Below are 20,911 nucleotides of genomic sequence, written 5' to 3' on the forward strand. Positions count from 1 at the left end.
AACAGTGCTCCAGTCGCAGATTAACTACAAGGGCTTCAGCGGGGAAGGTTCAGCCTACAGAAGTGAGACTGCTTGGTCGGCCAGGGAAGGCTACACCGTAATCATGCCGGAATGCCAGAAATCCAACAGTAATAAGGCTAAATGCAGAAGGATTTGCAGTCATAGCAGTCTGGATGGTACTTTAATTGAAGTATGCAGGTCTGAGAAGTGAGGATGCTTCATGCCACCATGTATCCTCCTCATTAGTGGAGGATGGAAAGGACGGTGTGGCCTTTAGGGACTTGTATTGCTCCTATCCAGCCTTGGGTGATTGGGATACTTCGGGGGCCGGTCATGGAAAAAGAACAATTTGTTCAGTTGCACTTTTGTCTTTTTACCTAATGTGCAGACACAAGTCAGACATATGACTCATCTACACCTGTGAACTACCATCATATTTTACAAAGCACAACTGTATTCAGTATAGGCAACATTAAGCAGCATGTACTGAATGAAAGGAAGCAAATGTCCTACTATTGCGACAACATCGAATTAGCTATGAATTTTAAAACTTCACACCTTAGCTGCCAGTTTTCACACAACCCCCACATTCTTCTTCTCCTATTCAGAAACAAAACACTCATCTAAGCTGTCTGAGGGCTCCTTTTTAAATTGTAAACAAATAACTTATTTACCAAAGACTGGTCTATTTGATGATAATATTAGGGTTGTCTGACACGGAGAAAGGCTGAGCCAAATCACATGGAGTAAATACTAGAGAAACCCTTTCGGCACCTGATATTTTATTAAATAAAACACCGGTTCACCAATTTCTGTCTTGACTGAAATTCTTAAAAAGTTAATGATTACTTTCATTCATCAGCCATGAGTTACTTTACCTTTACAGGTGAAGCACTTGAGGTGGAAGTGCTTGTTCTGCACCCGCAGCACCTCGCCCTTACATGGCTCCCCACACTTGTAGCACTGAATCAGGGGCTTCTCTGTGGAGTGGTGGTGTGTGTTCTGCGCATGAGCCACTGCAAGAGAGGAGACATTAACATTAGGATTGAACTGTAATGTTGATGAGTCATCGTGGTCGCTGGATGTAGTAATCGGTGCAGTTTTTAAACCATTGCTTCATCTGAGGACACAGTCTGCACAAGGATCTGAATCTGCAGCATCACACAAACACCAGAGATAAAGACCCACTGCTGAGAGCCTGTCAGGGTAAAAAAAGAACAACATTGGGCAGGACAGCACAACTTGGGGTTCATGGCCCAGATAGGCTCTCTAGAGAGCAACAACCTAAATATAGTCTGTCTTGATCAGTCGAGGATGGAGATTCAAAATACTGAGAGGAACAGGGCTTGGTAAATGGCACACTAAAAGGGTATTGATAAAATCAGTTTTGCTATCAAGTTTCGCCCTCCAAGGAAAATATCATGGACCATTTGATGTCTATGTCTGGTTTATGTTTCCAGTAATCATTGTGCAGTGCATATGGCTTCTTTCTGCAACATTTAAAAGTTACGTTTTAGTGACAAACACAGTTTGAGATTAACTTCTGTCCCATGCTGACAAATAAATAAAACAAGGAAGTGAAGCTCAGGTGATATTAGATCAGAATAGAGGGCTTATTTCACTCTGTGGAAGTTGCAAATAAGTGAAAAAAACAAAAACAAAAACAGCTGTTGTCATATATCTTCCAGTCAATGCAGAAAAAACTGCCCTCATATTTCCAACTACTGGCTGTGCCCAGATGCAAGGAAAACAAATTCAAGGTAAGTGAAGTAAAAGTGCAACTGTGGACAAGTCACAGCCGCACAAGCAGCTTTGTGACGCTGCACAGCTGTGCTTTGACCTTAAGGCTAACGTCAGCATGCTAACATGCTCACAGAGACAATGTTAACATGCTGATGTTCAGCAGGTGCAATGTTTACTGTGTTAGCAATCTTTGTTCTCTTTGTGAAGCGTCTTTGAGTGTCCTGAAAAGCGTTATGTAAGTATAATGTATTATTATTATTATTATTATGGTGGTCTGAAACCAAATGGACAAATTCAAACTTTGACCTAATGATTATGCATCATTATCATCCTGAGGGGAGTATCCCAACCAAATTTCATGGCAATCATTTCAATAGTTGTGCAGACAAATCATGCAGAAAGAAAAAGAAAAAGTCAAGGGAACCACCAAAGAATGCCAGTACACAATTTGATGGTACTCCATCAAACAGTTGTTGAGATATTTCAGTCTGGACTGTGGACGGACAGACCAACATTTCTGTCCCTAAAACCACACGGGTGCCTCAAGCATGATGATTGAAATATCCTGCTTTTGATGGCAAAATTCTGAAGTTATTCTGTCTGTATTTGCATGCATTTATCTTAATGTGAGCTAAGATTTAGACATTACTTTCATAATGTGATGTATTGTGACAGCCACCATAACTACATAGGACAATGACGCTATTATCAACTTGCTTTATCTCTACAAGCCCCATCCAGTGTTGTCTTCAGATCCATGATATGTCAGCCTGTGGCCCTGCTCAGTAAAAAGTTTGGGCGTCGCTGACATAGACAGACATTAATCCCGCACTACTGTACAGGATGTAAATACTGCTGCAGTGCCGCACTGCACACAGCTTATCAGCTATTCTGAAACCAGCAGATTATTTCACATTCAGGAGCACTAACTAGCAAGACAGCCTCTTTCTTTCATCCTCTCATTTCTCTCTCTTTTCCAAACAAAGACGCGCACACACACAAACATGCACACACACACTGTGAATACACATGAAAGGATCTTTACTCTTTCTGCTCTGCAATGAATCATTAGTCTGCAAGGCTTAAATAAGACACCACCAAAGGCACAGAAATAGCATCATGACCAATCGATGGTCTACCAAAGACAGACATTACTCTGGATTATTGATGACTTGGCCTACCTTGGATCCCACTTCTACACTTGCGGCGACTGTCTGATACTGAGACAGTTTAATTGCAGTAAAATCAAATAATCACCAAGAGAGGCCAGTCTTCAAAACATTATTTTCTTCATGAGACACTTCAACAGTCTTTGATTCATCCTCTAAGGGCAGTCTAAAAAGCCTTATGCCAATTCTTAGGGGTACCATTTACAGAGCACCAGTCTATTCACAATTTGGTTTGAAAGAGAACTGAGAGAAGACGCGAAAAACAGTGGAGGAAGAAGACGGGATAAAGTGGGAGGATGGAAAGAATGTGGGTACGAGGGGTTGGAGGGTGGAGGATCTGTCTCCCTGGTGTCTCTGATGTGATTACACTCAGCAGGACAATGAGTCATCTCTGGGTGAACCACACTACTGTGACAGTGAACTGAGACTCAGCAGCTCTGTGTGTGACATCACACCTCCATAGAAAAACACAGGCCATCTGGGGAACTGAACTGATCTTATTTAAGCTTCGTACACACTATTCATTAAAAAAAAAAAAAAAAAAAAAAGGGCAGTTTTTTACAACTTGGTTCTATTTTTTTGTTTTGTTTTGCTTGTTTTGCCATATCAGGAATGACAGCCCTCTGTATTAAAGTGACTCTAAGATCTGGGAACACAGACATCACTACAACGAAGACATATAAGTGTTCAAATACACATACTGGCTGTTCAGTCAAAGCTGAACCAGGAGTTTGAAATATGTTTACAACAGACAGTTTGGGTTGTAATTTTACCATTCCTTTACGTTTTCTCTTTAAGATTTGTTTGTGAAACTCAGTAACAGTGGCTCTGGCCATTGCCGTCTTGGCAGTGTCATAATTGTGCTCAACTTGAAGCCTTCATATAATTTAAATGAGTCAGTTATATAAAAATTCACTTCATGTCCAGTTGGCATGAATGGGGAAATTAGCTATAGAGACCTTTGGCTTTGGGACATGTTTACTTCTGTTGTAAAGTTGAGCATTTTAATATGAGGGTCTATGAGGATTGACTCGCTTTTGGAGCCAGCCTCAAGTGGCTATTCAAGGAACTGCAGTTTTTTGCCTTTTTTTCCAGCCCCTTCATCTCTAAATAAAATAAATTGTTAGTCCTGAATGTCAGTGTACCCATGGCCCTGCACTAAACTAAGTCTCTGGGATTACTAACTTTTGAAAATTACTGGATTTCAAATTGTAATCTTTTATAATACTTGTAGGTTTTAAAGTAGAAACATTACTGTAACATGTTAAGAAATTCAACACTGGGTTCGGACTTGACGTGTTTTTGGCAACCCGGCGAACAAACGTCCAATATCCATCCTCCCTTTAGCTCTTGTTTGGTCTCCACCGGCTCCTGAGGTAAATATCTCTCTTTAGCTGCTAAATTCTAGACTATGTTCAGCAGCTAGTCGCTAACTGTGTCTGTCTGCCGTTTGGTGCCGGGCTAATAGTATAAGGAGGGTTTTTAGAGCGAACCAAAACAGCTGCAGGCCGTAAGGCCAAAACAATGTGTTAAAAGACACTAAAAAGTCAAATCATAGATTTGATAAATCACAGGTTTTTCATTGTTGTGATGTCAACAGTCTCTCTTCGAGCCTGCTTGTATTGCCGACTTGCTATTTTTAACATTTCACAGAGTGTTTGGTTGTCGGGGGGAGGGGGGACAACCCAGCATGGAAAAGTCAACGCTGCTGACGTCATAACAGGTTGACAAAAATCCAAGACAGATGTTTGAGTCCCATGCACAGAGGATCTAAAAAATGAGTTTTGGATGGGAATCTATGAGCGCTGTGTGTTTTTCCAGCTTAACCTCACCTCTTCCACTGTGGAGTGCTGTGTTTGCCTCAGCAGTGGCTGCACGGAGGGGGAGAGGCTGTGGCAAGCCGAGACGGGTACTCTACATGGTGTTTCATGAAAATTAAAGAAGCCGACATAAAACGGGCTGTTAAATTTGCTGAAAGGATTCAGATTGAACCATTTATAAGATTTGTTTGGACATGAAATGCCTTAGTGAGATCTCTTTGAAATGTTTAGCAGGCCTCCTCTCTTATGACTCTATGTCTACAAAAGTATGATTTTACTTCAATAACACGGATTGAAACTAAATCCATTAGCGAGTCTTTAGGGGTTCTTGTGACAGCAGCAAAATGGCGCTCGATTTGCTAGAATGTACGTTATATAATGCTATAAATAAGTAAGCATGCGGTACATGAGGCAACCTCAGCACAGAGCAACTTACTGTGAAATATACAGTTGTACAATTTTTCCGACTGCTGCTCACATTCCTCATTCTGGGCAGGATGTGTTGGCTGTGCTGACAGAGTGATCTGTCCTGCCTCATCACCAGGGGATAAAGTGACTGATATGAGCCTAAACACACAATGAACACACACACACACACACACACACACACACACACAACCATGGTGCCGAGGGAACAATAACCAGCAGAGCATCCCAAAGCCAGGCACAGAGGAAAGGGGGCTGCTCTCTCCACCCCTACATCCCAACTACCCCCCACCCATTTAAACAGAGCCGAGCTGCGTTGGCAATAATAAAGGCTGCAGATGTTCCTCTGGGGGAAGCGAAGAAGGGCATCTTGAATCCCCTGAGGACAGATTTTACCGTAACACGTGCCCCGGCCTCGCTGGTAAGTAACAATAGAGTGGGGTTATTGACAGAGAGCGCGGGATTTGCTGAGGAAGCTTCAGACTTTGGTGCCTTCATTTCCTACCATGAACCCTGAGGAATGCAAAGCCATAGTAGCGGCTTGGAAAAGCACGGGGAAAAGGGGAATTCAATTAAACAATTGATGAGAGATGAAAAGATCTAATAAAATATTCAGTGGCTCACCCCTTTGTTACTGTAAGAGTCACAGACACAAGAGTTTCCAGTACAGACAGATAGCAGCAGCCCTAAAGGAGTGTGTGTGTGTGTGTGTGTGTGTGTGTGTGTGTGTGTGTGTGTGTGTGTGTGTTACAAAGAGAGGCAGAGGGACAGAGTGGCAAAAGCAGCATCTCCACTCTTGGCAGCACTGACAATACTTCTGGCCCCTGGTGTGGCTGCTTCATAGACAACGAAACACACACACACACACACACACACACACACACACACACACACAAACAAACACACACGCAAATACATTTTTTATTCCAATATCCATCCAATCCAACCAGTTTGGGGTGCATTATTCCAAGGGGGTCTGACCGTAATGAATATCAAACGGCACCAAATATGCCCACCATGACATCCCAATGCGTGATCGGACGAGTGTGTGTATGTGCATGTGAGTGTGTGTTTGGGGGAGGGTGTGCGGAGCTCTTCATCATCCAGACATAACAAGAAGCCCTTAACCCTCCCCTCCATGAATATGTATGGCTGTATTCACTGCCTCCCCGCCCCTCTGCCCCACCACCAGCGTCCCAGACAAAGCACTTCAAACACGGGCACAAATTGGAGGGGGGAACCCTATCGGCCTCCACCAGGCCCCCCAGCCTTGAATAACTAATCCTCAGAGACCCGGGTTTGGAATAATGATCTGGTCTGAACGGTTGAACGCCACAGTGCGGAGCGTTTGTTGTTCGGTAGGTACATAATAATAACACTCGGCTGATAAACAGAGAGGGACTTCCAGTCCAGCCACTTATCTGAGAGGAGACAATGGTGGCTTCATGAACTGCAGAAGCCATTGTGTTTGTACCAGCGGAGCTGATGAAGGCCTTGGCTTTTCGCCTCTGAATGACAGCCCATTATGAAGCCCACGCTCCTGTGTCGCATTTCCTGTGATAATCAAACCGAGTGATGCCAGACAGGGAGGATGTTTGCTGATTGGCACAATGTATGGCTACAGTCTGTGTTTCTTTCATGTGATTCTCATGTCGCTCGTGTTGTTTTAGCCTGTATATTCTGACTGTCTCCCCCCGGCCGACCACTTATCTCATCTGTATATTCTGGTCCTGTGTGCCAGCTGTACAAACAGTGTGCGTCTATGAGACTGCGTGTTGCATTGATGTCTGTGAAAGGGTTTAGCTCCTCTTTCAGGGAGTAGACACTGGCAAGCTTCAAAGATGAGGCACCACTGCAGTTGTCTGCAGCACTCTGCGAAATCACAAGAGGCAGCTAAAGAGGCACATGACATTCGACTTCCATGTCAAAAGAAAGTGCTCGGATTGTGAGAGCAGAGAGTTCGGGGAGTTGGTGGGTCTTTGCACGAGGCAGGTGACGTATACGTGATGACCATGGTCTCATCTCACGTCAGCAGGGCTTCTTACGCAATTTAATGCAGAGAACGCGAAAAAGAGCATAAATTATTCAACTAGTTGGACAATTTCCACAAGTCTCAGAAGCACGTGTGAATCAAGGTAAAAAAAAGACGAGACTGCCTTGGATGCACATGGCCCCAATAAATTACAAACTATTTCAAGGGTATTCTTGGCTTTGAAAATAGGACAACCGCCTGCTAGCAGACAAAACGCTGACACTGCAATCCTTTTATTATGATTCATCATTCTGAGCACACGGTATAATTCAGTATTTGGTCAGCTGTGCGTCCTGATGGTACGGAGCCCACCTGGCCCCTGACAGGTTGCAGGATGAGATCCAAGCGGGACACGATGAAATCTTAGGTCGCAAAAGCCTTCCCATCGCTGCATGTTCAGAGGAATGAAAAACTCCAGGCCTCTAAATGTGGACGATAAACCCAGACAAGCCTGCTGCCACCAGCAAATCCCGGCGGGAGTCGGCATAGTGAGGTAGTGGGTTAAGTCCACGGAAAACTTTCAGAGGGATTGTGGGAGATGGAACATGTGGCAGCCAGAGGTTACGGGTGCTCTGCCAGCGCGGGGACTCGATGGCAAAGGCCTTTTCTTTGTGGCCAGTTGAATCCACATCAAGAGAACAGCTCCAGAGCCGGACGCCGCCTCCAGCCACCAGTGTGCTGTCAGATACATAAACAAACCTACACACTCCTATCTGTCAAAAAAAATCTGTAAACATGTTTTTTCGGTGATGGAAATATTTTCAGACAAAACATAAAAATATCACTTGCCCACACACAGAACACAAGCTCTGCTTGTCTACACAAGCTGGAAGATGAACTCACACAGCCTCCACTGAAACACAGGAGTAATATATCAAGCAGGTCGACTTAAGACGCTATTAAGGGACTTAATGGTGACGTATTACTTCCACATTCAGTTCCAGTCCGGTTGACTTTAATGTGGAAAAAGGTGATGTACTAGTTTGCTTTTAGTAATATTCATAGCTTCAGAATATGCAAGTTTCCAGCATTTCACTGTTTGTCCTTTATCCTTCCAAGTGGTTAAAAAAGTGAAGAGGCAGAGAGTTGTTGCCATTACTTCTTCTGAATTTCTCCAGGAGATTTTTAATATAGAAAATTGCGCCTATGTAGCAGTGAGTGAGTCATGCTGACAAACAATGGTCAACCTCACGACCACATGCCCCTGCAAATTGCCGGGAATGTTAATATCCGTGGAGCACGCTGCCTGGCTTCACCTAATTCATCCCACACAGCTGGGCGAGCTCAGTTATAGGTGGAAACAATCATCTTTTTCTTTTAACAGGACACTATGAATGAGGCCACAGCTGACAACAATGGAGTGTACCTTTTAGATGGTCACCATGGCAACGGCTGCAGACAGAGAGAGAGAGAGAGAGAGAGAGAGAGAGAGAGTGCAGGTCCATAGCTCTGCGCAGTGTGGATCCCTACACTGGTGCTCCACTTTTCCTCTCTACATGTTAGCTTTTCCATCAGCCTGCATGAATAGACTGTGTTTTAACCCAGACCTGGCTGCATATCAGCACCCTGAATGTTTTACATTTGGTGTCAAGCTCCTGTACAATACGCCAGATGCTTTGCTCCGACATACATTTACATAAAGACTGACGCTGCCAAATTAAGCAGAATCCAGCCCAAGCATCAGCTGCCAGAGAGTACTGAGAAGGGCGTAGCACGTTCAAGTCTTTAACTCAAAAGAATATGTCGATCTGTTGAAGATGCACATTCATACTGTGTCATTAGTCATGCTCCTCGCAAGCAACACACACCCACATAAAGAAGACCATGTCCGTATTACCGCGTTCACACAGTCTAAAAATAGCCAAATCAGAGACTAAAAATTCAGTCAAACTAAATCTAATTCAAACAGCCAGACACAGCAGTGCAAATCCAACAGGACACGCTGCACATCTACACACACTGCAGACAGTCAACAGCACGACAAGCAAAACAAATCCCATAGAAACACGCTCACCCCACACACACACGCACACACACACACACACACTCTCTGACCACGGCCGCTGGAATACCTTTTTCTTTGACCATGACCATTGGAATCCAGGTAAATCTGCACCAGAAAAGGCTCCGGGTATCAATCACCAGTAACACAGCAGCTGCAAGTTCCTTTTTTTAGTCAAGACTGGAGAGCAGAAAAGAGAGCTGAGAGAGAGAGAGCGAGAGAGCGGGAGAGAGAGAGAGAGAGAGAGAGAGCGAGAGAGGTGTAGGCGCCTCTAAGCTCTCCTCCCAAAAACACCGCTACAGCGTGGGGTTTGCCTCCCGACTGCCTGTTTTCCTCCCATCCCTCTCCCCCTCCTCCTCCTCCTCCTCCTCCTCCTCCTCCTCTGCCCACCCCCTTCCCCTCCTGCTCCCTCTATCAGCCCCTCTGTTGTGTCAGCCGCCTCCTCATTGCAGCAACCAGGTGGCTGCCGCTGCTGCCTCTGTGTGACCAAAAAACGGTTACTTGATGTGGTCTGATCCCCAAAAGAGACCCCTGACAGTACACACATACACATACACATACACATACAACCAGGAACACACGTCACATGTTACTGAAAACACACATGCATGTAAAGATAAATTGGGATACTGACTGTCAAGGCATATATGTGTACATATATGTGTGTGTGTGTTACATCAGACTTTCCTCTTGTAACATTCACAGCACATCAGCTTGACTTCCACTGTACACTGTGTGGCATGATGTGAATTCATGACAGCCTAAAAATGATGAGAAACTCTATTCCACGAATAAAAAGTTCAACAAACTGAATTTCACATCACTGCGGCGCATAACACACACCTCAAGAAACGCTTTGTATCAGTGCTGGAGGGCAGCAGGTGGCGATCAATTACTCTTTTCAGTGCAGTAATTAGCCTGCAGAGCTGAAAAATTGGTTCAGTCGAACGAAAATTACTGTATTTGACAAATATTAAAACCTGGACATAAAAGCCTTAAATCATGAAAACTAAAGCGACGGGTAATAGACTGACTTCTTTTGGTCTTTCGTGACAGTAACTAGAGGTGGATGCACCAAAAATGAGTAATTAAAATTAAATAAAAGATGTATTAAATATTTTATCCACAGTTAAAAAATGGTGACTAAATAATAAGTGCATTTTGAGAATGTTATCTACAGTATTAAGAATGATGGGGTTATCTAATCAGATCCAATCAACGCCGTCGACCAGATCATACGCACTTAAGCCAAGCCAAGTTATTCGTGCTCGCATCGTTTCCTGCAGGTCATGCGAGGGCGAGAGGGGACATTTCAGGTCAAAAGTCAGATTTACCGTGAACTCTTGCATGAGCTCTGTATTAATATCTTTAGTGGATCCTCTGGAATCCAATTACAGCGAGCACGAGATAGCATGTTCTTGGTTGAGTCATGGCGAACACACCAGCTCTTTTCATATGTGCTGCTGAAAAACAGCCATACATGAAGGATCGACATTTCTTGTCAGCCCTAATTTAGGAAATCAATAAAAAAATGTTGCAAAATAAGAAAAGTCTTATTTGCAGGAGTCGCAATCTGCATTTTAGTGTAGTATAACATGACGGACAACCTTTGCATCACTCTAACCGGATGCTAAACCTCATCCATCTACTCCCCAAATACACAAAAATTGTTCAATTATTTAGGGATACCAATTCACTCAAGCCTGACTAACTAACTAGTGCAGGGCTCCACAGTAAAATGTGTTAATAAACTTTCTTATTTGCCTCCTGGTGAGGAAATAACATCCACTGAGACCCAGCTGAGACATAGCAGGGGACCAATCCATTGTTTGCAGACACTTCAATGTGTGAGCTAAAGACAGTATGATTTCAGGAGCGACTCTGCCACGTCACAGCAGCAGCCAGCGGGGACCACACGGCCACTGATCTATCCGCCCCATGCTGGAGCCTCACTGTGCCTCTGTGTGGCTGAGGGGAAGGAATAGTTTTGCATCAGCACCACCTCCGTAATTGCTGATGCAGGCAGCCCATTATGCATTCAGAGTGCATTCACTCACTGCAGTGTCAACTGTGCCACCTGCTGGATACCCAATAGCGTGCATCGCTTTGCACAGGGGCGTTTTCTTCTCATCGGGCAATGGAGGCATGCCAGTGAGGCAAACGATAAAAATAGTTAGTGGACATTTCTCTAGCACTCCACCCTGTTTTATTATGAAGGGAGAGACACGAGTAACGAGTTCATGATGACCAAAGATTTGAGTGGCTTTTTAATAAGACCTGTTTTCCAAATGTTGGCTGGTCGGAAGCCATCTCCTTCAGAAAATGACGGGTTTACAGTGTGGCCATTAACTTCTGAATGCAACACAAAGATGATAACAATGCTAATAACTTCTATATTTTTTGCACCTTTCAAGGGAAATACTGATGCTTTCCATATATGGAAGTCCTGCTATTTTGTCTTCTCATAATACAATAATACTGTAATGGACCTATTATCATCTTCCCTCTTTTAATAATCTCTGTTGGAGCTGCTGGACATTCATGCTACATAAGGCTTGCCAAGAGCAATTCCTGAGTAGCAAAGCCTATTATCCATGGATGAAAGGTTTCTTCTGTATTTGGCTCACCTTTGGATGATCCATGTCCAAACGTCCATTAATAACCCTAACCCTAACCTGGCCAGGGATCTATACCCCACACAACCCTCACTGCAGTGCCAGACTGACATTATAATGCAAGAGGTCACATTTACGGTAAACAACAGTGGTTTGTGTGGATATACTGCACAGTTATCCGCGGGATTAAAATTAGGATTGTGGGATGGCATGCAACCGCACACACACACACACACACACACACACACATTACTTGTACTTCTATCCTTGTGAGCTTTAACCACCACAACTAAATGTTTAACCGAAACCTAATTCTAACCTAACCATAAAACCAAGTCTGAACTTTCAAACAACACTTTGAAGCTAACCAAAATGTCCTCACTCTCCAAAAATAGTCAAGTAAAAGCACACACACACACACACACACACACACACACACACACACACGTGTCGGCACTCTTATCTGCAATCTTTCCACTGGATGAAGCTTTGCAGATTTCCAGAAGTGCAACAGACACAAATATCCAGGATGAAGCCCTCAGCTCTTCTGGAGCATAGACAGACCTGCCTCTCAGTCTCTGGATGATGATAAGCACTTCACCTGCTTGCTTCTATTTTAAAAAGAGTTACAAAACACTCAGAACCTTTTGAACAGCAATCCTGTGCAACCAGGTTTGCTTCTTCAAAGTGTGTTTCATCCGTGCCACATTAACATTCCTGTGTTGCAGCTAACCTGATTACACAAAAGTAAGTTTTAACTACAACATTCATTCAACATTTCTTTCTTTTTGCAAGTATTTCAACATTTTCCAAACAAAAAACCCCCCACATTTTTCAAACCACAGGAAACTTGGTCTAGCTGACTTGTTTTCATGTTTCTTTGAAGTATCATCATTCACTTAGTGACCTCTGGATAACATCACTCGGAGAGCAGAATCAGTGGCACTCATATTCAAAAGCACTCAGCTGGTGAAATAATGCAGCGTTGTTTACAGTGTGGAAACAGTGAACATGATGTTTCAGCTTTGTTGGGTTGACGGTTCAGCAATAAAGAGGTTTCAGAAAAGCTTAAGCGTGAATAAATTAAGAGTTTTGCATCAATGTTTTTTCGATATTGGGTCTCAGAACAGCAATGGAGGAATTCTTCCAATCCCAAAAAGAAAATGATAAGCAGCTATTGACTGTCACTGTCACTGCTTGATTGACTTTAGCTGTCTCTGAAGAAAGGAAAAGGCTGAAATAAGCGCTGACCTCTGTGATCTTTGATCTCGGGTCAGTTTGCAGAGACAAACCTTCCTTAGTCAAAATCAAACTTCAGTCCCAAAATAGAAGGAGCTGCTGCTGTCTGTGGCATTTGCAAACAACTAAGTGCCAAGCAATGATGATTTTACTACTGAGCCTGGCATGAAGTCAGATAATACATAAGGTCTGGAAATCCTGGAATCTGGAAATTTGTCCTCATGCCCATATTGTAATCCTGATGTAAGCCACCATGTCGTTTTCCTCATGTACTGTTGCTTGGCAAAATGCAGCAGGTCTGCCCTTGCATATGGGTTTGCATTATATAACTATGGAGAGGACGGTGATTAATTTCCTGACTTTTTCAACATTTGCACTGACGCTTTTTGGCGTCGGGGAGTTTCGGTTGCGTAACTCGTGCACAGGAGTGCTCACACATACGCACAGGTCAGATGTGAAAAGCCTCAAGAGGTGTAATCACTCACTGCCATCCAATTAAAATGAAGTAATCTCTGAGCAACAACTAATCAATTCACTGTCAGACACCTACTTGCAAACAAAATACAAAGGCAGAGCAGCCAAACTGCAAAACAGGACAAAAACAACAGCCCCCTCGTCGTAACAACTGTTGAAGGGGGAGAGCAGAGGAGTAGGAAAGGGATTGGGGAAAGAAATAACAAAAATTCAATGTAACTTCAATTAAAAGTGTCTAAAAGCAGAACAATGTGCTTGCATTAAATCCATGCAAATGGTCAGTTATTACTTGTCGATTAAGGAATCATCTGCCACAGCTGAGCTGGATGGCTGCAAAGGGAGGTGGGTGAATAAAAGTTCCAAACAGATCAGATGCATCCTTTCTCCTGTCTTACCTGTAGCGACATCGTTCAGCCTCTCACTTAGATAATAGTCATTCGGGTTGAGGTAGGGCACCTGCTCCATGTATTGTTTAGGAATCAGGTACAGGACCTCAGCTACATGCCCATCCTCGATGATGGACATGCGCTTGACCGAGCTCTTGCGTTTCACCCGGACGCGGTCGACATTGTGGCTGCGGCTGGAGCTGCACAGCTTGCCCAGGCTGTTGAGATTGGGCAGGGTGGGCATGGTGCCCTGCTCCCCTTCAACTGTCCCACAGAGAAGGGTGAAGCACTGCAGGTAGACGTCGGCCAGGGTCAGACTCAGACCCGCTCTACAATCCTTTGGACATCAAGAACACGGGGTGATTGTAGAGGCACAAAACGGAAACAAAGGAGCCAGAGCTTGATGGGCAACCTCACAGCAGCTCATCATAAAATCATAGCAATATCCAGTGAGGCCTCGAGTGGAATCTCCTCCTGTTAAGATCCCTCCACCTGTCACTTCTGATCTGCAGTGGATGTAACAAGTGGAGTGCCGATGTCCACCTTGAGGTGGAGATGCCAAACAACAGGCAGCAGGTATGACAAAGCAGTCTGCTGCAGGTAGAGCAGAGTGAGAAACAGTGAAAGAAGCTTACACTATGAGTGTCTTCAGCCCAAACCAGCCTGGTGCCTTAAGCAGCTTAGGGCTGACGTCGAGCCTATGATTATCTTCTGGGTGGGGTTAGGTAGCTCTACATCAGGTTGGCCCAGTGTACGGTGGGAGTCTCTATACCTGATGTGATTCATGTGCATCCCAATCACTGCTCTGCTCGCTCATATCTGTCCAATAAAGAGCTGAGGTTTTGTCAGACCTTTCCAAAAGCAAACATGTTTTTTTCAGAGATTTTAGGTCAGTGTAAGTTATTAAATTAGATTCCCTCTGAGAAAGCAATTTAAATGCATTCAGATTCAATTACGTTCACAAAGTGTGTTTTTGTGTGAATTACTTTGCATTAAGGTGGGTTCATGTACAGTAAGACCAAAGGGATGCATATCAGTGTGCTGCATCACAGTGATCCAACACATACTTTCAGGGTAGATTGCCTTGGGAGTCTGCCAGTCCTTTACAAGGTCAGCAACCAGCAAGGTCACTCCAGCAGCCAACAATGCACAAACCCACTGTTAACCATCAGCAGGGTCCTTCACAATGAAAGACAGTGCGACGACATCCGCGCTGAAGTGGAAACGCCAGCAGTGGCTTTCCACTATCCGCTGAGACTGTCGGGTACAGGATTTTGGAAGATGTAACTTCATAAGAAGGCATGTTCCGAGTTTTTAATCTTCAAACTATCCAATGCTGGCCTGAAATTGCTTCTGTTAAGACTTCCAGAACATTTTCTGGACAAGCCAAATCAATATAACAAACATCAAGCTATTGAATTTTTACAAGCGGTCTTTCTTGAGTCAAACATACGTTCAGCGTCCTTGGGCATGTGAGTGGGGCATGAGAGAAATTTTGAGTCATTGACACGTCCTCGGGAGAGCCTAAGCAAACTCCACAAAAACAAAATAACCCCACAGCGCTCCGACACATCTAATCCAACTGAAAATGTGTTTTTTTTGAAAGCATGAAAAACAGGTCTGTTTCTTACATACACTCGCAGATTGATAGCTAAAGCAGAAAACCAGAAAAACCTTCCATGACATCTCACATCCATCAAACAGATAAGGCTAATCACAGCTATCTACTCTCTCCCACCAAATGAAATTAATCATTGAGGTACGTAGGCATGATGAAAAGCACAGCAGACAATGACAAAGCACAAAATATCCTCTTAGTCTGGAGATGCCGGGCTTGGCCTGCACTTCAAATTTAATGATTATCCTCTTTGTCTGAGAGGGTGCACAGAAACAGGATGGCTGGAGCTTGCTTGGCTGAGTTAACCACTATTTACATTAATATGCTATTCAACTAATTTGACTTCGTTCAGGTTCCACTTAGAAGCACACCTTCTCTCTCCCATTTAGAAAGCCAGAGCCTCCTTCCAGAGAACAGATAAAGTGTCATACTGAGGTATAAGCGAGAAGACGTGCACGCTTACACCCACACATGCAGACACATGGACCTGAGAGTAACTAAGGACATGCTATTCTGCTGCAGTGAGGCACTGCCCTCCAATTGTCATCCACTCTGTGGTAGCTTTGACACAACTACCCGCACACTTGCAGATCAACACATACATGCTGGGAAAACAAGACTGCTATCCCTGCGCACGGAGAAATCAGCATCACGCACAAAATACGTCCCAAGCATTTTCACAGCCCCTGCCATTTCTGCATCCTGCTCCACAGTAGAAGAAGCACACATCCCTCCTCTTCATCTGTTTCCCCCTGTCTTACCATGCAGTCCGAAGCAGGAGGTGATTTTTTGGGCGTAGTTGCAAAGACCATCGTAGCCAGGCTCCTGACACACTGTATCCCTCTCCCCCATCTCTACACACTCCCACACACACCGTCCCGTCCGGCAGCGCTTTTACTCCTTCCCCTGCTCATCAATTATTCAGGCTTTTGCCAGGACACATGCATGCGCGCGCACACCAACCCTCATATTCGCACATACAGGACTGTATACACACACACACACACACACACACACACACACACAGAAAAGTGCTGATGCAGAGGGTCGTGCTGCCGGAGCATGAGCAGCCCTCTCCAGTGGTCGGATAAGGAGGAGGCATCAGATTAGTTTACTGCAGTACGGAGGCTTGCCTCCTTTTTCATCCACCACTGATCACCCAGATTACACTGCAGTGTAACAGGTACGGTGTGCAGGATGTGCTAAACCTGCTCAGGGAGAGGGAGGGGAGGAGAAGGAGTTTAGAGCAGGACAAAACTGGAGATGTAGCGGGTATCAGGGGGAGGACTTTCTTTAGTGCCAGTCACTTAAAGCTATCCAGACATCCAAGGATTACTTTCAGATATGATTACTGGAGAAAAGCACGACAGTCTAGTCTGTTGAAGATGGAGATAAAACAGGGCTGGAACGGCCCACAAAACAGATCCTTTCTTTAGGCTGACATAACGCTTTATGACTTGGATTCATGCTACAGTTTCTAATAATAATTTGCAAAAATGCAGGAAAATAAGTTACAATTGAATAAAATTGTGTTTCCCAGAAAATAAAACAGTTTTGCACATTTATTGTGACAACATCAAAACCTTTATCACTGAAACATCGTAAACTGATTCATGTTGCTGAGATTTAGTTGAAAATGTTATTAGTTCAGTACTACTTTTCTACAATGCCTTCAAAAGGATCCCTTCAGATATAAAATGTGACATGCAAGCTTATGTAGCGGCCCACGAGTAGCAGAAAACTGAATGCACAACATTGGCCAACACAAGTACGAGCTCTGCCGCCCAACATGTTGTTTTAAGATTCTGCCGTGGAGCTGAGGTAAATGGCTTAACAGGACCAAGATGAACAATAAATTCTCCCACATATGAACAGCCAATCTAAACAGTAGAGAACCAATGGTAGCAGAACAGAAAACTATGAAAATAAGTGGAGAGATTGTGCTAAATGGCATAACTGTGGCAGCTTTTAAGGCGATTTCCCAGACCAAGAGGGAGAATGTAGTGCAGATGGAGGAATATGATAAGAAACACCCGCCATCCCTCAAATGCCACTACTGGGGTGACCTTGAATAATGAACTTAAAGCCCCTGTTGCTCTGCTTACTGCTCAGTGGCCATCAATGGCTGAGCAGCTCACAGCTTGGAATGAATGTGAAAACACTAGTTGAAATATACAGTTTGTACTCTGTGCACATCCCCAGGATAATGGTTTCATAAACAATAAACAAATAACGGTATTATTAAAAAAAAGAAAAAAGAAAGCGACACAAAAGACAGCAGCACAGGAAATATGGTGACACTGAAAGGCCCATATAGAGCAGTCAGCCCGCAAGGGTGTGTAGTAAGGTGGGCTGACTAATGGAAGGGCATCACTACCAAGGTAAAAGCCGATGGCCTTGTGCTGATAAGAGGGTGGGGGGTGGGCGATTGTAAGACTGAGAGCACAGTAATGGCCAGTGCAGTGGACAGCCGAGGGAGGGGCTGGTAATCATAAATGCACGCTGGGAGGGAAAACTGGAGTAATCTGAGACATTTTCTAATTTCCTGTTTCAGCGGGAAAGAAAACGTTTCAATCAGCTGCCTTGTTTTGGATATAGACACATAGATACATCTGGGTATTTAGAATATGTATAATAAGACAAGCAGAGGTCAGCAGTGTAGGCTGAGCCTGCATCTATATATTGATAACATAAAGAGGTATCAGGGATAATTCCAGTTATCCACATTAGAGCTGCAACTAACAGTTATTTGCATTTTTGTTGAATCTGACGATTATTTTCTCAATCGATAATTCCTCTATAAAATGTCAGAAGGCCATCAATTTCTAAAGTCCATGGCATGTCTTTTTTCTTTAATTTATTTATTTTTTTAGGCCAACCAACAGTCCACAACCCACAGATGTTGTTTGTTAACTATCACACATGACCAAGAAAACTGTAGTGGAAATGGCAAATGTTTGGCACCTTGCTTGAAAAACGCATGACGATTAATCGATCATCAAGGTAGTTACCCAATTTTCTGTCTATTGGCTGATCAATTAGATAACAATTAAAACGCGGCAAAAACCCTTCAAAGTACTTCCTGTCCACAAAGTATAAGAAAACAATATATTTAAACAATTCTAAAAATATCCTGAAATACTATCTATGCAAAAGCACTCATTAAACATTCTGAAACATGGTGTAAATCACGTTTTCAAGTACTAGTTACTGCAACTGAAAAGGCATCGACTCAGCCTGGCCCACAGCAAAAATATTTGGTCTGACATTTTGTTACCAAGACTTGTGTTGGTGCCTTATTTATCCATGATAATGAATTAATAGCCTCACATCCGAGCAACCAACACAGACATAATTGGCACTTTCCTATACCCTATAGTGCAGGGTAGTTACTCCTCATGAATAATGATTGGCTGTTTGCAGGGGGCTTAAGTGTGCTAATCAGATCCATGTACCACAGGGGGGCTGTCAAGCGGTGGGCTCTGAGCTCCATCGATCACCAGCAGCTGTGGAGGACAGATACAGTATAGGCCACATCGGTGATGGGGAGGGAGTTCAAAGCTATCTTGCTACACAGGCTCAGCTATACCAAGCCTGAAGGGGAGTGACATAATGTACAGCTTGACCTTCTTTAGAAAAGATTGACGCTTTACCCAATAACAGGATCCAACCCGGTTAGGCTGCAGGATCAGACCATCATGATGATCCAACTCCAGATTTAATAATAATGATAATAATAACCTTGAGGTCAATAAAATGAGGTTAATATTACAACTTATCTGCTTCTATCCAGTGCGTCAGGCCATCTGATCACAACCTATAGGAGGAACAGCTGGAGGCTTTTACCTGCTCTGCCAGAGGACACAGTCACCTGACACAAATCCAGGAGGGCAGAAAGGCCCACCTGATGGCAACACACACGCTCAGCGGGCACTGTTTGCATGTATCGGTTGTTTTAAGCACAACGATAGTGCACTTTCTGTCACCTTACCAGCCAAACAGGTACAGTGATCCTCAGATTTCACTGCTGCACTCAGTCACAAGTCAGTCAATTAAGGATTCATGCGCACCAAGTGCTACAAGTCGCCCACCAACATGTTTCATTTAGGCAACATTAGGGTGTGTGCAGCCTGTCTCTAATGGCATGCAAAATCCCTGATTAAAGATGATGTGAAATGTCAAAGAAAGCGCCATCAGAGGAGATTCATTATCACAGCTGGGATTTAACAGCAACAACAATGTGATCTATTTATAGGTGAACGAAATAAGTTGAAGGCTGTCTACAAAGGGCTGCAGCAGTGGAAGCTGTAGCTCAGCTATGCACCGGTGTAACCTACTTACAATAACAGTGTCATTACCACAGCCTGATCCTCCCGAAAGACGACGCAAATGGGCTCTCTACTCCACTGCATCTATCCTTGAACCAAGACCCCCCTCCGCCCCCAAAATTAAGAGACTTTTTTTCCTCTATGTTTACTGTTATGAAGGCTTCTGCGGCAAAAGACACTCACCTCTAGCAGACATGCCCGGTAGGTAGAGCCTCTCTTTCTTTGCCGAGATTAGCAGGAGGAGATGCCCTGGTGCAGCTTTGGATGAGGGGAAAAGACCGGTTGACAGCCTGATATTAGCTGTACGTGAAGTTTTTGGCTGTCATTTAGTGGGATTAAACGCAGGGAAACATACAGCCCGCGATTTGGTAGACTAGACTAGACTGCGCGATGGAGAGAGCACTTTCCAGCGACAGGGCGTGTCCTGGATCAGACAGCATCCTTCTTATTTTCCAACAAGTTTATGTCCATATTTGAACATTATAGCGCAGAAATAAGGAGCGATAAATTCAGTCATTCTTGAGATTCCTCGCCGGCAAGACGCTGTCAGATCACCGAGACGTGAAGCCGGCGAGCGTACTTTTTTTCTGGGATGACGGTGCTGTTCTGGACGTGGTACTTGGGTTAAATCATAAAGTTGACAGGCCACTCTGGAGCAATGGGTGTTGTTTTTCATTTTTTTTCTCCTATGAATCCGGCTACTTTAAGAGAAATATTTGGCAATATTCTTATCACGTGGACTCCTCAACTCAAGACGAGACACTTTATGCAAGCATAACCTCAGCCCCACTGCAGTTTCAGAGAAATAGCCCACATCAGTGCATCATGTTGGAGCATAATCAATTGATTGTACGGCTTTTCCATATAGCCTATAATGCCTGCTTATCGGAATCCAATATTTTCTTTTGTATTTGAAGTGGGGCTATTGACTTATTTCCACTCTGAAAATATTGATGATCGCCCCTCATTGGACTTATTGGTTAGCATGCATTTGTATGCATCGATCGTTCGCAGCAATTATAAGCCTGTGTGTTGTGTTCCTGCGCCCCCTGGTGGATT

The 20,911-nt window shown here is 43.9% G+C and overlaps 1 protein-coding gene across 20 annotated transcripts in view; it reads right to left on the reverse strand.

Annotated features, from left to right (window-relative positions):
- Positions 1-20,166, reverse strand: part of LOC143328221 (actin-binding LIM protein 1-like) — a 38,137-nt gene extending 17,971 nt beyond the window's left edge. For 5 of the 20 annotated variants that reach the window (XR_013077800.1, XR_013077795.1, XM_076743252.1 and 2 more), the window contains exons 1-2: positions 16,286-16,472; positions 879-1,016 (exon numbers count right to left, since the gene is read on the reverse strand). Coding sequence is in view for 10 of the 20 variants with exons in the window: in XM_076743252.1 (XP_076599367.1) it covers positions 879-1,016; positions 16,286-16,376 (229 nt within the window). In the remaining 10 variants the exon portion in view is untranslated. Of the gene's footprint in view, positions 1-878; positions 1,017-9,262; positions 9,557-13,915; positions 14,247-16,285; positions 16,537-20,035 lie in introns of those variants that run through there. The other 15 variants (XR_013077792.1, XR_013077793.1, XR_013077794.1 and 12 more) reach the window with 13 other exon arrangements.
- Between the last annotated feature and the right edge of the window lie 745 nt (positions 20,167-20,911).

This window comes from Chaetodon auriga, chromosome 11 (genome assembly GCF_051107435.1).
Source record: "Chaetodon auriga isolate fChaAug3 chromosome 11, fChaAug3.hap1, whole genome shotgun sequence".
NCBI lineage: Eukaryota > Metazoa > Chordata > Actinopteri > Chaetodontiformes > Chaetodontidae > Chaetodon > Chaetodon auriga.